General features: G+C 33.3%; 1 protein-coding gene across 4 annotated transcripts in view; it reads right to left on the bottom strand.

Annotated features, from left to right (window-relative positions):
• Window positions 1–15,651, bottom strand: part of IPO11 (importin 11) — a 163,862-nt gene that overhangs the window by 12,687 nt on the left and 135,524 nt on the right. For all 4 annotated transcript variants that reach the window (XM_039870008.1, XM_039870007.1, XM_039870009.1 and 1 more), the window contains exons 28-29: window positions 12,276–12,371; window positions 6,783–6,867 (exon numbers count right to left, since the gene is read on the bottom strand). In XM_039870008.1, coding sequence (XP_039725942.1) covers window positions 6,783–6,867; window positions 12,276–12,371 — 181 coding nt within the window. The remainder of the gene's footprint in view (window positions 1–6,782; window positions 6,868–12,275; window positions 12,372–15,651) is intronic.

The raw sequence follows: 15,651 nt of genomic DNA, 5'->3' as shown, positions 1-15,651 counted from the left end.
ATAATGCAGAATTTTCAAGTAAAATACCCTCAAAACATCATTAATGAGTATTAAAATATACTGTTAGGCTATAGTAATTAAATAGGCAGGTCAATAGACTATATCCTTGAGTTCTGAAATAAATCTGTGCAAATCTGGCAATGTAGTATCTGGTAAAAGCAGCATTTCAAAATAGTAGAGAAGAGATACGCTACTTACTAGTTTTGTGACAGAGGGTAGCTATATAAAAAAAAGTTGACATTCTACTTCATTGCTTTAACAAAAAATTTCCAATTGAATTAAAAAATTTAAATAAAATAACTAAACTTGTAACAACATGAGAAATTATGTTCTTGAGAGCTGGTAGCCATTCCAAGCATATAATAAAAAACAAACGCAACAAAAGGAAAACAAAGTCAAAAACAATTCGCTGACAAAGAAATGAAAACAACTACCACTGAAAACTCAATACACAATATGACCTCTCAAAGAGGAGCACAGATCTGGACTAATCACATCCCCAGAAGATAACAATTAATCTTTCAAAAGGAATTTTGATGAAGAAAAACACGCATACAGGAGATAACTGTGATAACTGTGAAGTGATATCTGGGAATTGAAGCAGAGATCACAATTTGCAAAATTATACAAGGCCTCACAAAACAGAAAAACTATCCTAAATCACGATACGCAAGACAAGCAATCTAAACAAATACTCAAAACACAGCTCACTTAGACAAAGCAACTGACAAACTGATCCAATGTAACTGCATGGACTCATCTGCTACAGACCAATGACTGTCCCAGCAACTTGATTGGTTTACAAATTCTGACCAATCCCTGACAAGACCATTCTATGGTAACTCCAGCTCCCTAAACCCTATAAGATTCTTCTTTGATTCACCCATTGTAATATATCCCATGATTCCCCAATGTGTGCATTCTCCCTTGGAGAAACAAGCTAATATACTTCATTACAGGTTTTTAAACAAGCAAACAAATTGAAGGAAACACAGATAAAAGATTAAGGGCTGATTTCTTTACAGCGCTTGTTCAGGTTACTGACTGCTGCCTAACTATTCCAAAACTAGGTGGCATAAAATGACAACTATTTTTTTAGTGTTAATGGATTCTGTGGATCTGAAATTCATACGGGGAGAGTGAGGATGAATTGTCTCTGCTCCATGGTCTGTGAGGCTTTATTTGAGATGACTTGAAGGCTAGAGGTGACTTAAGCCATCTTGGGGCTGGAATCATCTCAACAGTCACTCAGTCATGTGTTTAACGGTTATTGCTGGCTGTTACCTAGGACCCCAGCTAGGGAAAATAAGACCTACAGTCTCCTTGTAGAAGCTTGGCTTCCTTACAGCACAGTGGCTGGATTCTAAGAACAAGAGTCCCTAGAGTACAAGGTGGAAGCTATATATTATGACCTAGACTTGGAAGTCATAAAGCATCAGCGACCCTGACCAACTTCAAGGAAAGGAAATATAGATCCAGCCTTTGAATGGGAAAGAGTGTCAAAGTCACCTTGTAAAAATAGCACATGAAATGGGAGACATTGTTATGGTCATTCTTAGAAAATATAATGTCACAAAATTCTTATTTAAAAGCAAAAAACAAACAACTAAATAAAATTTCTAACAGAAAAGTGGAAGGAAAATATATGAATAAGGCATTCATCAAACAAAAGAATATAAATGACCTATAAACATCTTTAAAATGCTCAGCTTCTCTCATAACTAGAGAAAGTTACTGCTTTCTAACTATCATCTTGTCCAGGGTATGGTTAACTCACGTACCACCACTGGGCACATGGTTTTAAATTATTCGTTATTTTCCTTGAATTGGCAGGTTTGCTTTTGAAGAAATGTATGCCAAATACATATGCCTGAATAACGTGCCAGCCGTTCTTCCATGTTCAAATGGTGCTGCATGAAAAAGGCAGTTAATTCAGCTTAAAACTAAATCACTAAAGTGCTTTTCCTCAAGACAACCATTGCCACAGAGAATATTCCGATCTTGACACAGAAAATATCTTTAAAATGCGTACTCAATAGAGGAAACTTAATAAAATTAATAATTTGTACTATTTCATCAAGGACATACTTGAATGAAACTGGCTTTAAAAATAAACTGAGTTTTGGTAGTGAAGAATATGATGACTACTAGTATAGTTTGCTGCCATTGTCCTTACTGTTGCTAAAGTGCCAGCAGTTATTCCTACCACGGGGTACCAAATATTGTTTTTGCATCACTCGTGCAAATATTCAAACAATGAAAAAGAAAATAATATCTTATTATGAAGAAATAATACTTTTGAAAGGGTTTTGGGAACCCCCAGTTGTCTGTGGACTACGTTTTAAAAATTGCTGCTCAAGAGAGAAATGTGATGGAGACCCATTCAATGGAATGTTGTCACATGTAGCTATTAAGAGAAATAACGCAACCTAAATTTACGTACGTGGAAATATGCTCATGTATTTACTACATTTCAAAAGAATCAAGGATCAAAATAAAATGTATAGTATTCCTAATTTGTGAACTACAAGCAAATGTTTATGTATATAAATAAAATGTTTGGAAAGATATATATCATAATGTTAGTAAAGTCTACCTTGGAGAAAAGGGTATTTCATATCACAAAATAATTCTGTGGTTATCGAACTAGTAAAGGCTACTTTGTAATTTAAAAAATCTCTCCAAAACAGAAACTTCTTTATGTAGAACAATTCTTTGAAAAAGCTCAATTTCCTCTCCTTCAAAAGATAAGCTCCTTATAAAAACACAATTACTGATAATTCATTGAGGTAAAAAAAAAAGGCAGAAGAAAAAAGCAGTAATTAAAGTACAAAAAAACTGCCAAAAAAATAGCCTAATGGTCACTGGTGTTACCTAAGTTACTAAAAATCAAATTCTCACAAACTGGGCCATATTCTTCATTTATAAACATGAAGACTTTATGAGTCAATGTTAGCTGCCAAAATTTCTAGTGAACAGTGGCAAAGTTACTGAACAAATCCTGATTAAGGGTTTTAGTAACAATTCCAATATACAACGAAGAAACAATGAGGCTACCTGATCTGTAATACTCAGAACAGTACTGATGTCAGCTGGCAATTAATCTGAATTCTCAACTAAAAACAAAAACTCAGGAACCAGCATTCTTTTAATTCCAAAGGCATTTTCAACAGAATTTTCTTTCCAGTGTCTTTCGATTATTATTATGTAGCCTACTGTGAAAGATCTTAACCTCTGGACCTCATGCTACTTTTTGATTAACATTTTAACTTTATCACAGAAAGAACTGCTGTCTCAGGAAGATGCCTGTTTATCAATTTGTGTTTTTATTACACCCCAATTGGTGGGGAATGCAAGAGACTGGTGCTAGATAAACATGGATGTAGAAACAGGAGTGGAGTGATTCAGAGCCAAGAAACCATAAGCAAAAGAATTGTTTAAATGTGTCAATTTGTATTTTAGTTTATGCTAGAAGTTATGGAGTTTAAAATCAAGTGTTTTACTTAACTTAAATGTCTTAGATTTAATCACTTGCATTTTATATAATTTATTGTTCTTTCTTTTGAAATATAAAAGAAAGAATGTGTTCTTTTGGCTTTTATTCTAAAAAAATAATGGTAATTTCATTCTCAATAGTAAAATTTTATTTCAAAAGATTATTTTAGTACTGCAAATATAAATGTTTTTTTTCTTTCAGAACATTAAAGAAGCTCTTCTGCTGTCAGCTTGCCTGCTCTGTTTCTAGGGACAAATCTGCTATCATTTTTATCTTTTCCTCACTATATGAATTTTTTTCCCCCCTAACTATGCTAGAGACTTTCTCTTTAACACTGGATTTAAGTAGCAATTTGATTATGATGTGCCTTGATGTAGTCTTATTTCCTATGCTTAGAGTTCTCTGACCTTCCTAGATCTGTGAGTTCACAGGTTTCATTAAATTGGGGAAAAATTTTTACCATTATTTCTTCAAATATTTCTTTTGTTCTCCCTTCTCTTATTTAGAGACTTCAATTACTTATATATTAAGCTGCTTGAACATGTCCTACAGCTCTTTTTTTTCCTCCTAGGTTTTTTTGGTTTTATTTCGTATAGTTTCTATTGCTATGTCTTCAAGTTCACTAATCTTTTCTTCTACATTACCTAATCTACATCAATCCTATCAGATATTTTAAGAAATTAACATCTCTTGTCTAAAGCATATATGATGTGGGGATATCATAGTTTTTAACCCCTAGAAATATAATTTGAGTTTTTTTGAAATTACCTTCCTTGTGTTTACTTAAACATGTTCGATCTTCTAGCTTCTTCATATAGGAAACACAGTTATAACAAAATATTTTGATGATCTTTTCCATCCATTATATAATATTCTTTTCTTAGTAGTTTCAGTTGATTTTCCCCCTCAGCATGGATCTTTACACTCACCACTGCTATCCTCTCCCAAAACAACTACCGAAATGCAGGCACCACATTTTTGGGGCCACTTTAAGACAACAATGACAGTAATTAAATCAATCTTTCAATTATGTAATCTTGGAACCAAGTAGCTGTGCCTTTTCTTCCTAGGAAATAATTTCATTTTAAAATGAAAAAACCCTTTGATGCTAGATTAGTTTTTCTTTTAAACAATAATTCATAATCATCTACCAGCAAACATTTCCATTTGAAATTATAACTAAAACACATCTAGATAGCTCTCAAAAAAATTCTAATGTTAAAGATATCAAAGCATAAGAATAATGATATAATTACTGAAAATACACAATTTGTACTTGTAACCCTGAAAATATAATGAAATCAATTTTGTTATTGAAAAGTGACTGAAAAACCGTAGTCTTCATAGTTAGGTTTATTCAAGGCTGAGATATATAGTCACAGCATTAATCATAAATGCTGTGTATCATCAGCATAAAACTAAGACTTAAGCCTAAGGCATTGAAAATCTTAGAGATGACAATATAAATCTGCAATCAACAACTAGTATGATTACTGATGTTAAATAAAATCAGCCACTTAAAAAATAATAGTTGTTCTATGAAATGATACAAGCTATAACTCGAACAATAATGATAGCCAGCTCTCCAATAAAATTTAGGATAACAAAATCGAATCAAGGAACCTTAAGTGTTATTTCTAAAACTATGTTCTTATAATGTTCTTGCGATATTTCACTTACCTTCAAAATAAAGTCAGAATTAAAATTACTACTATATGATGTTACTGAGGATTCTATATACAATGAAAAACAGATTTGGGTAGATTAATTTGCTAAGGAGAGATCTACCGACTAACTGATGTTAATAAAGTATGCAAAAAAGCTGATGAATAAATGGAAGTAGAATATTTATTGACAAGCTCAGACTCTTATGAAGAATATTGGTATTATATTTTTCTCTAACATAGTCAATACAGTCGATGCTTAAAAAAAGAGGAAGGGAGAGAAGGGGAAAGACAAACTGCTAGGTTATTCCAAAAGGGTAGCATCATTCTAAGTGAAGAAAACACAATTTCCATGTAGTATGGATACAAATTAGCAGTCTCATTTCATGGGAGATATTACGCCAGACGTACACTCAAAATTAAATACTTCACCAGAACAGTACATATTGGGGAGAGATAGGAATGGTTTTAAGAGCTAAATGAATAAAATAAAATCACGTTTCAGTTCACAGGCCCTGGGAATCCATTAATCCAATTTTCTACACATTTCTCAGATGAGGAAACAGATCTCAAGAGACAAACAGATCTCAAGGTCACAATTAATAGCAAGAACGGGACCAGAATTCAGGTCTTACGAATTTTGGGAAATTTTCCTTTCCTCCACACTAGTTGCTAGGGAGATGATCTCTAGCATAAAAGCAAAGTAAAATGAATTAAATTCAAATGGTTTAAAAGAAGGCAGTCAGACCAGTGTAGTATAAGCTATATGCTAAGGATGAAGCTCTTGAGAGTTAATGCAGGATAATTCAAGGAGGGAATATCATGAGCAGACTAAAATAACAATGATAGCTAACACATAATAATTACTAGGTGTTCATTCTCCCATGACCGTTTGCATATTCATTTATTTATTCTGCTTTTGAAGTAGATATTTATTATTATTATTATTATTATTATTATTATTATTATTCTCATTTGCAAATGAGGAAAGAGGACAGAATGAAGTTAATAACTAACTGGTGAGGCCAGGAGACTAGAATAAACTCCAAATGAAAAAAGGGGAAAAAAATCATATGTCAAAGTAAGTATTTAAAAAATCAAGATTATAAATAATTTTAAAAGAAAGATATCTTAGATGTTTCCTATTTTTTGTTCATTTTCCTCATCAGATTCCTGTAGTGAGATGTAATGGTTTTCAAAACAATTTAGCAGTTAATTTCAAAGCATTTTTATGAAGGCCTGTAATGTATCCAGAAAAAATTCATAGCAAATATCCAGAAAATAACAGAGAATGAAGCAATTTCAGTAGATCTGAAAACAGAAGAATCAGCATTAAAACTTACATAAGGTTTGAGGGTCACATGTTTTGTATAAGTAAAAGAGTAAACCTTCTGTTCTGCTAAAACAAGACACAATTATTTCAGATCAAGAGTTAAACTTAACTTCCTATACAAGGAATAAAATTTATCTATTTCAGGAATACACTCCAAATTTCAAAAGCTTACATTAATTTTGCAGCAAAGGATAGATAGATATCTGAATGGACCAACAGATATTTCATATCCACAAAATATGAAATATGAGTTCTCCCAAATTTTTTAGAAGCTACTGTTGTAACGTACCATTTTTTTCCTCTTATCCTGTTCTGTGGGTGGTTCTTCATCTTCTGTTACTTTTGGTTCTTCAAGATGAGACATCAACATACAGCTACAGTAAAAAAAAATGTTTTAAATAAATGTTTAAGTCTATAACATACGAAAAACAAATCCTTGAAATCACTGAAACATCAATGTTTTTATATACCAATATGAGGACTAGCTTGATAAACTAGATTTATAAGTTAAAAAAAAAATTGTAATGACAAAAAGATATCTAAAGGGCAACATGAAAAAATTTTAGAGCATTTTACCTACATATTTAAGGTAGTAAGTTGTAAGAAATTTATTTATAGGCAACTTTTGAATCATATATCACTTGACAAAGTAAGTTGTACACTTTATATCTTTTTAAATGATACAAACACTTAAAATTAATACTTCTTTTACCACTAATCTTCATATGTCTGTAGGTTACATGTTTCATAACCGTAGCAATAACTTAAATAACATAATTAAAACATTATTAATTATGTATGAATCAACTTTGTGCTCCAAATGAAATTATTACTATTCTCTGAGGAACTTGTCCCTGATAGTACTTGTACCTGCAGGACAGGTATAAATTACTTTATTCTGATTATCTGCATCACTGACCTTCACCACTGGCAGAGATAAAAGAAATATAATTTTCTATTCAGTCAACACTGGTTTCAGGAAAACAAGAAATGAATATTGTCTAGGAAGTCAAGTTGAAGAAACAAATCTCAGTTTCCTAATTTAGAACAATAGAATTCAGTAATTTATCAGTCATAGGTTCCTAACCAATAAAAACTGTGAAGGGAAGCTTGGTTTCTCTTCTGTTTTGTATCAAGTACAGGGTAAGGACAGGAAGGACAATTCCTAACTCAATTGTGTAGATGACCTTTAATTCAGGGTTAAAGACAGATGCCAACACCAGAAACTTGATCAGGCTCACTCTTTCAGGGGGTGTGAGTGTCCTCTTTCTCCTATTCCTCACCATCTAAAAAAATTTTTTTTGGAACAACTGCCTTTGACCTATTCAGTGGACATCGGTGAGCTCAAACAGTAAGAACTTTAAACTGAAAATCAGAAACCCTGAAAAACGACAAGAGTTAACACTAGCTCACTGCAGGGCCTTAACCTCTCGGAGCTGCAATGCTTTTGTCTACCATGGCATAATATAATGTAGCACACATAGTTGGCCAAAAGACTCAGGCACAAAGTGAGAAAATTATGACATTATCTCAACCCAAAAGCTACTGAATAAAATAAAATGTCTAGAAAAAGTCTAGATCCCAGTTTGTATTTTAGAACTAAATAATAAAATGGGGTTCCTTCATACTTGCTGCAGACTTGGATTTTAACTGCAAGGAAGCTAGATCTCCATGGAAGTAAGCTTTATAGTGCATCAAATTCTTTCACTGCATTCCAACATCCATTAACTTATTTATATAGTAAAAACTCTCTATTCTCCCTTCCCCAATTAAAAGATGTATCACATTAATAGTAAAGTATATTCTGGATATAAATATACAGGTACACATATATTTTTTTCCCACTGACTACAAATTACCCAAAGGGTAGAATATGTTTTGCTTTGTGATTCTGCAAATTACATTCATTTGGATTTCTGGAAGGTGGAAAATAAAAAATAAAAAAATTTTTTTGAATTGACAAGATCAAAACTAAAATTCTCTCTTACAGGAAAATCTCTAATTAAAAGTCAAATCTTATTTTGTTGAGAAAGGTTAAAGATAGGGAGTCATGTTTTACATAAAAGGCATGGTGAAAATTAACTGATTTCAACTAAGCTAAAATGGATGGGCTATGAATGTAACAATAGTAATAGCAATACAATAATAACAGTTTAGAAAAGGAATGACCGACACATGAACACAGGCAGCCACCTGTCTCATCCTACTCACTCACTGAATAGATCTAGGCACTCTAGCTCACTATCTCCGAATCTTTCCTAACAAGAAACTCTAACCAGCCAAACATAACCATCAGTGTTAGCATGCAACATGAATCCTTTTAAGTTATTATGTTTAAAAGTACTTGTAAAAACACCTTTGATTTAATCTACACAAAGTCATTTCTAAACGTTATAATAAAACTAGAACTGACAACGTTATTTAATTGGTCTCTGTAGTGGACAGTTTGGTTGCTTATATAATCGTCTTCCTTCCTGAGGGAACCCTGAATTTGTCCAGTTATCCTCCTCTTCCATGCCACTATATGCTTCACATAAAGCTGATCCCAGTCCCAGTGCCGATGGCTCAACAAGCAACCACGGTAATACGATTCTCCTGGCCAATGATTGCTTTCAACAGAAGCATGTTTAACAAATCCTAGCCAATTATACATGCAGAGAAATCTGATGAAAAGACTTCTGGGAAAGGTTTCCTATGATGTTTAATAAATAAAAAGGCGGGGAGGGGGAGGGAGATAAAGCAAGAGAAGATTACTTCTCTGGCACTGGCACTGTCATGAATTGTAATGCCCAGCACTACTTTATAACCATGAAGGAAAGCAGACTGCAAATGAAGCTAACGTGCTGCAGGAATAGAGGAGAAAGAACTTGGGTCTTTGAAGGTGTTGTGAGGACCCAAATAACTAATCATAGAGCCACTTACCTATAGTCGTTTGGTTAGTTGTCAGAGATAACTAATTCTTTATTGCTAAAGCCAGGTGACTCACGGTTTCTCTTACAGCTGGAAATCCCTTTACAATTCCTTATATAAATACCTTATCAAAAATTCATATTGTGCTCATGCCCAGAAACAGTCTCCCTCTCCTAAAACGCCTATTTCCTTCTACTTGAAAATAGGAACTATGTAATCCTAACGTTTCTCTTTTTATCCTGGTAGTTAGCAAGCTTAGGGCTCAGTTTTATACGCACATGCCACAAGTTTCCCAATTCCTTCAATCCTGTGCTAACAGTTTTTGGGCAAAATGAGCACATCCTTTTCTTATGCATTGCCTCAGATCCTCTTATGACCACTAGATTGAATATAAGCAACGAACTAAATGTTGTATATTAGCAATACAGACAAAGTGCCATGAAGGAACAGAGAAGGATGCAATTAATGCTTCCTGAGAGTCTGGAAAGGAATCTTAGAGGAAGGTATTTGCAAGATTGGGCATGACATGCCAAGTAAAAAAGAACGTTATGAGTCAAGTAATGTGTATAAAAAGGAATGGCACACCTGAGGAATGATGAGGAATCTAAAGAGGAAAGTAAGAGAAAAGGTCAGTAATGTAAGCTGAGAATCAGCACAGAAGTGCCCCATCAACTTTATTCTGTAAGAAACCAGGCTTCTAATTTTAAGAAATGGGGCAATATGGATCAGAAAACGAGAAGTGGAGAAAGAAAGACTCCCAAGGATGTCACTGGGACCTATATAAGTTAGGATTATATACAGGTGCTAATGTCAGAATCAGGGAACCAAGGTTCTTTTTTATATTCTCTATTTTATTCTGAAGAACCATCTGGTAGGTCAACATAACAAGGAGAAAAAAATGCTTATAAAGCCTAAATTTTACTTTTGTTTCAAATAAAACTACTACTTCTTTTATAGCCAATAAGTTTTGTTTTACACTCTCTAGCTATAAAAACCACAACTTGAGTCCTTTTCTAATGAATTTTAATGCCCCAAAGCATCCTAAGATGTTGACTAAACCTCTCTTCTTTTTTACTTTACAAACATTGACAAAGAGTTGTCAATCTCATTTCCAATTTGCGTAAGAACAAAATATTAAAGGGAAACCACTCTAAATAAAGACAAGAGGAAGGCAAATTCCAAGCCTCGTTAATAAATTTTCCTGGTTTAATGAAATAAGAACTCTTACTAAAATAGAAACATATAATGAAACCCAAGTAAAAAAGAGTGAAACTGGACCACTATCTTACCCTATACACAAAAATTAAGTCAAAATAAATTAAACACTTGAATGTAAGAACCGAAATCATAAAACTCCTAGAATAAAGCATAGGCAGTAAGCTCCTTGACAATTTTTTTGGATCTGACTCCAAAAGCAAAAATAAGCAAATAGGAATATCAAACTAAAAAGTTTCTGCACAGCAGAGGAAATCAACAAAACAGAAAGACAACCTACTGAGGGGGAGCAAATATTTGCAAATCATATATCTGAGAAGGGGTTAATAATCAAAATATATAATGAACTCATACAACCCAATGGCAAAAAAGAAAAAAGAAAAATTAAAAAATAAGCAGAATATCTAAATAGACGTTTTTTCCAAAGAATATATACAGATAGCCAACAGCTACATAAAAAGATATTTAACATCACTAATCATCAGAGAAATGCAAATAAAACCACAATGAGATATCATCTCATGCTTGTTAGAATGGCTACTATCAAAAAAAAAGACAAGAAATAACAAATGTTGGTGAGGATGTGGAGAAAAGGGAAACTATACACTGTTGATGGGAATGTAAATTGGTGCAGCCACTATGGAAAATAGTATAGAGGGTCCTCAAATAATTAAAAATAGAACTACCATATGATCCAACAATTCTACTTCTGGGTATTTATCTGAAGAAAACAAAAACTGGTTTGTAATCCCAAAAGTTTGAGGCTTCTATTTCATCTGAATTCTTGGGTTTTCAAAAGTTAAGTTACATGCCAAACACGTATGTTTAACAAGACTCAACCACATATATCTGGTTTCTATATCTTTTAACAAAATATGATTCAAACAGCAATCTTTCCAATTTGTTATAGATAGTTTTATAAATGTATTGAGCAAACGAGCTCAATATATTACTGAGAAGGAATCAAGTGACCTGGAATCTCATGAAGCCTTGCTTATCATCATATGAAACATGCCCTTATCAATAGTAATAAGAGGAAAGGTGTGGCAATTCTACAAACTACACAGGGATATGTGATTAATTCTAAAAAAGAATTTTAAATTAATAATTATATAAGTATGAGATTTTCAGCATTCCTGATAACGTAATTTTACTATTCTCCCAAAGATAATAATTTTAACTATTCTCTTTTGGAATTAATCAAGTTCCACAAGACCCTCTAACATCTTAATAGTGCCAATGAGGCTTCAATCAGGCAAATACAAAAAGAAGATGCTTACCCATCCCTTTTCCCCCATAAATTGCCTGAAAGTCAGGGAAACTTTGTTAGTTTAAAAGCACATTCAAACATCTCTAAAAAGGAATTCATATGCTACAATACACTGGGATTTTTTTTTTTAAACCTAATGTCTAATAATAGAAATGATAATTAGACCAAAAAAGCTCCATGTAAAATTTCACTATAATAAAATAAAGCTGATCTCAAGATCAAACAACAAATATTAGCAAAATAATAAAAAATTTTCTTTATAGAATGCAAAATTTAAAAGTTGCTATACTGTTCTTATATGGTGATAGCAAACAAAAATCATGCAGGATATAATTAATTACCCTCTAAGTAACTGTCCAAGTAGGATTAATTAAATGATCCACTTACTCTTTATAAGTTCCTGTTTCAGGATCTTCTGTCATGACATCATGTAGGCCCTCCACTGAAATGTTTATAATCCCACAGAATTTATCTTGGATAACACTAGAATAAAAGAAGAGCAAAACAGGTTAAACTAGACTATTTCAACAGGTATTTTTTTTCTAATCATCCTCTTAAACATGAAATTTTAGTTCTAAAATACAAAAGAAACTTTCACAATATATTTCTTAAAGCAAAAATTTTATCTTGCATATAACATTAACATTTTCTTTCACTAGATTAAGTGTGTTTAAATACTAGAAGAACAGATTAGATAGGAAAGAGATACTTTAATATTCTTTAATGTATTATAATAGTCTTGTGTTGATTTTATAACTACAAAAGTAAAGATACAAAAATGTTAAAGCTTAAAAATCTGTACTCTTCTAAATATACTATCAAAAAAAAAAAAGAAAAGAAAAGAAAGACAAGCCATAGACTGGGAAAAAATATTTGGAAAATATACATCTAACAAAGGACTTGGATCTAGAATATACAAAGAAGCCTGAAAATTCAGAAAGACAATGCAATTTAAAACTGGGCAAATATATGAACAGACACTTCACCACAGAATATATATAGATGTCATATCAGTCCCTGAAAAGATGTTCAATATCATTAGTCATCTGAGAAATGCAAATTAAAACCACAATGAAATTTTAATTAAAAGTAAAATTAAGAAGATCAACAATACCAAGTGCTGGCAGGGATGAGAAACAATAGGACCTCCACACATTGCTGGTAAGAATAAAAAACAGCACATCCATTTTGGAAAACACATCAGCAATTTTTATAAAGTCAAACACACTCCATATAACCAAGCAATCCCATTCCTAGGTATTTACCAAGACCAAACAGGTATCCTCAGATCTGTATATGAAAATTTATAGAAACTTTATCCATAAAAATCCAAAATTGCAAATGATCCAAATGTCCTTCAAACAGTGAATGGATAAACAAACCGTGGGACACTTATTCACTGGAATAGAAGTCAGCAATAAAAGTGAACAAACTACATATACATGCAACAACTTGGATAAATCTCAAAACGGTATGCTAAGAGAAATAAAATAGACTCCAAAGGCTACATATTGTACGACTCTATTTATGTGACTCTCTGGAAAAGCAAATTATTTGATCAGCGGTAGCTAGGCAAAAAACACAAGTGAACTCTTTGGGGTGATGGGAATGTTCTGTGTCTTGTGTGTGATAGTGGTTACACATTATGTCAAAACTGTATGCTTAAAAGAGGTTTTACTATATGTGACTTATATCCTAAAAATACCTGACTTTTAAAAAGTGGAAGTACATAACCATCTACTGGCACACTAAATTATACTATCTGAATTTAAAACTGAATAAATTATAATTTTTATTTCCAGGGCATTTATAGCTATCATTCCTACAAAGGATATACCATGTTTCTCATACCACGTTAACATGCATAATTAATTTTTTAAATGTTCAGGAAAGTAGTTCCCAAGGTCAGCACACGTTGGGTCATGTTCTCATGTTCCCATTTTTGTAAATTTAAAACTCTGTCTATACATTCAAATGTGATCATATTTTAGAAGAACTAAGTCACCAGATAGGCAAATAATAACCAACTGAAATCATTCTGATTTAATCTGCAGATAACATCCTATTGCAGTAGTACATATTTTTGATGTCACTATATTTCTTTTAACAATAACTAAAAAATCTCTGACATACATACGGTCTACCTTATCTGGTTCAGTGAAGAGTGCCCTGGAAAAAAGAATTAGAAAACCAAGATTCTGCACTCAAAGTTGGGCCACTATGTGATCCTACTGAAGTTAATCCATTTCTCTAGGTGTTGGTCTCCTTGTCTATAAAATAGAAATTGAACTCAGGGATGGCAAATGCATGGGGGCAGGGGGAATACAGCCATTTTCCCTTCCCAATGCAGAGAAATTCACCACTAACCCATCATAGCACACTAAGCAGGCAGGGCCTGAGATTGCTGTTTAACATAGCAGCACTCTAGATAGTTATCAACCACTGATCTCAATTAGATGAAGACGACAAAAGCCCTCTAGACTATAGCTTCCAAGGTTCTTTATAGGGCTTTATGTCAATGTTAGAACAGTCCACTCAGGCAACTGCTTTCTCCACTTACATCCCCTCCAAGAATCAACAGCACACCTTATGGGAAAACCAGGAATTTCACAAGAAATCGATGAAATTTCTGAGTACTTAGTATTTTCTCAAAAGACTGATTATGAGTTTTCCTAACACATCCGGCAACCTGATTGTGACTATGTTCTGCTATATGGGTGAATGCTAATTACAAGGAAGTATATTAGAGATAAAAATAGTATAATTTGACAACCAGCTCATTAGATTACAGGTTTTGCTTCAAATTATGAGATTAATCAATGTTGGTGGTACCAGCATGGGCACACTGGTTTTTGAGAAGGTAAAAAGTTATGTATCTTTGCCATATGTAATTAGAGAAAAGTAATTAGTAACATGCTGAATTAATAAATGATACTGTCCTAGAGCATTGGGCCTTAATTCAGACAGGCACATTACAAGACTAAGCCTTCAGGGCTGAGCACAGATTTTGATAAACTACAGCACAAATAGAATAAACTTCTGACTACACAATTCTTGCCAAAATCAGTAACTTCACCCCTTGCTCATAAAAGATGAATGTTTACATGACACTGCTGGAACCAGAGTAAAGCATGAAAAGTTCTGCGGATACCAGAGGGTAAGGGGAAGGGGGAGGTAGATGGGGTAAAGGGGGTCAAATATGTGGTGACAGAAATAAATCTAACTATGGGAGGTGAACACTCAATGTAAATATATATATGCCTAAAAAAATTAAAATTAAAAATAAAAATTAGAAAAAAAAAGTTCTGGGGGAAAATTTCATGAGTTCAGGAAGAAAGACTACTGTCCTGGCCCATAAGCTTATTTGGGCTTAAGAACTTAGGCATGTGATCACTGGGGTTCACTCCCCCTTCTTTCCCCTGCCTCTACCAAGTGAAAGGATTGGATAGATGATTGTCTAGTAGGGGTTACGGAAGGGAGTTGAGGTAACCTCAGTTCAGTCGGTCCATCAGTCATTTCTTTCATTGGAATGTGACTCATGCTGCACAGAAGAGAGGCAGAGATTTAGCTAGATGTGGGGGCGGGGTGAACAGGGAAAACCATGCTCATCCTGGAGCACCTATTAAGTGCCAGAGCAGGTGAGGCACAGACTTCAAGTTCAGGAAAAGGGAGAATGACTATGGCCCAAAGCAGAAAGGTATGCAAGCTAGCTTCAAATGGGAAGAGCTGACTGTATGTAGAAAAGGAGAAAGACGAAAGAAAA

This window comes from Pteropus medius, unplaced genomic scaffold (genome assembly GCF_902729225.1).
Source record: "Pteropus medius unplaced genomic scaffold, Ma_sr-lr_union100, whole genome shotgun sequence".
NCBI lineage: Eukaryota > Metazoa > Chordata > Mammalia > Chiroptera > Pteropodidae > Pteropus > Pteropus medius.
Note: the sequence above shows the minus strand (reverse complement) of the source record. Positions and strands in the feature narration are given on the sequence as shown.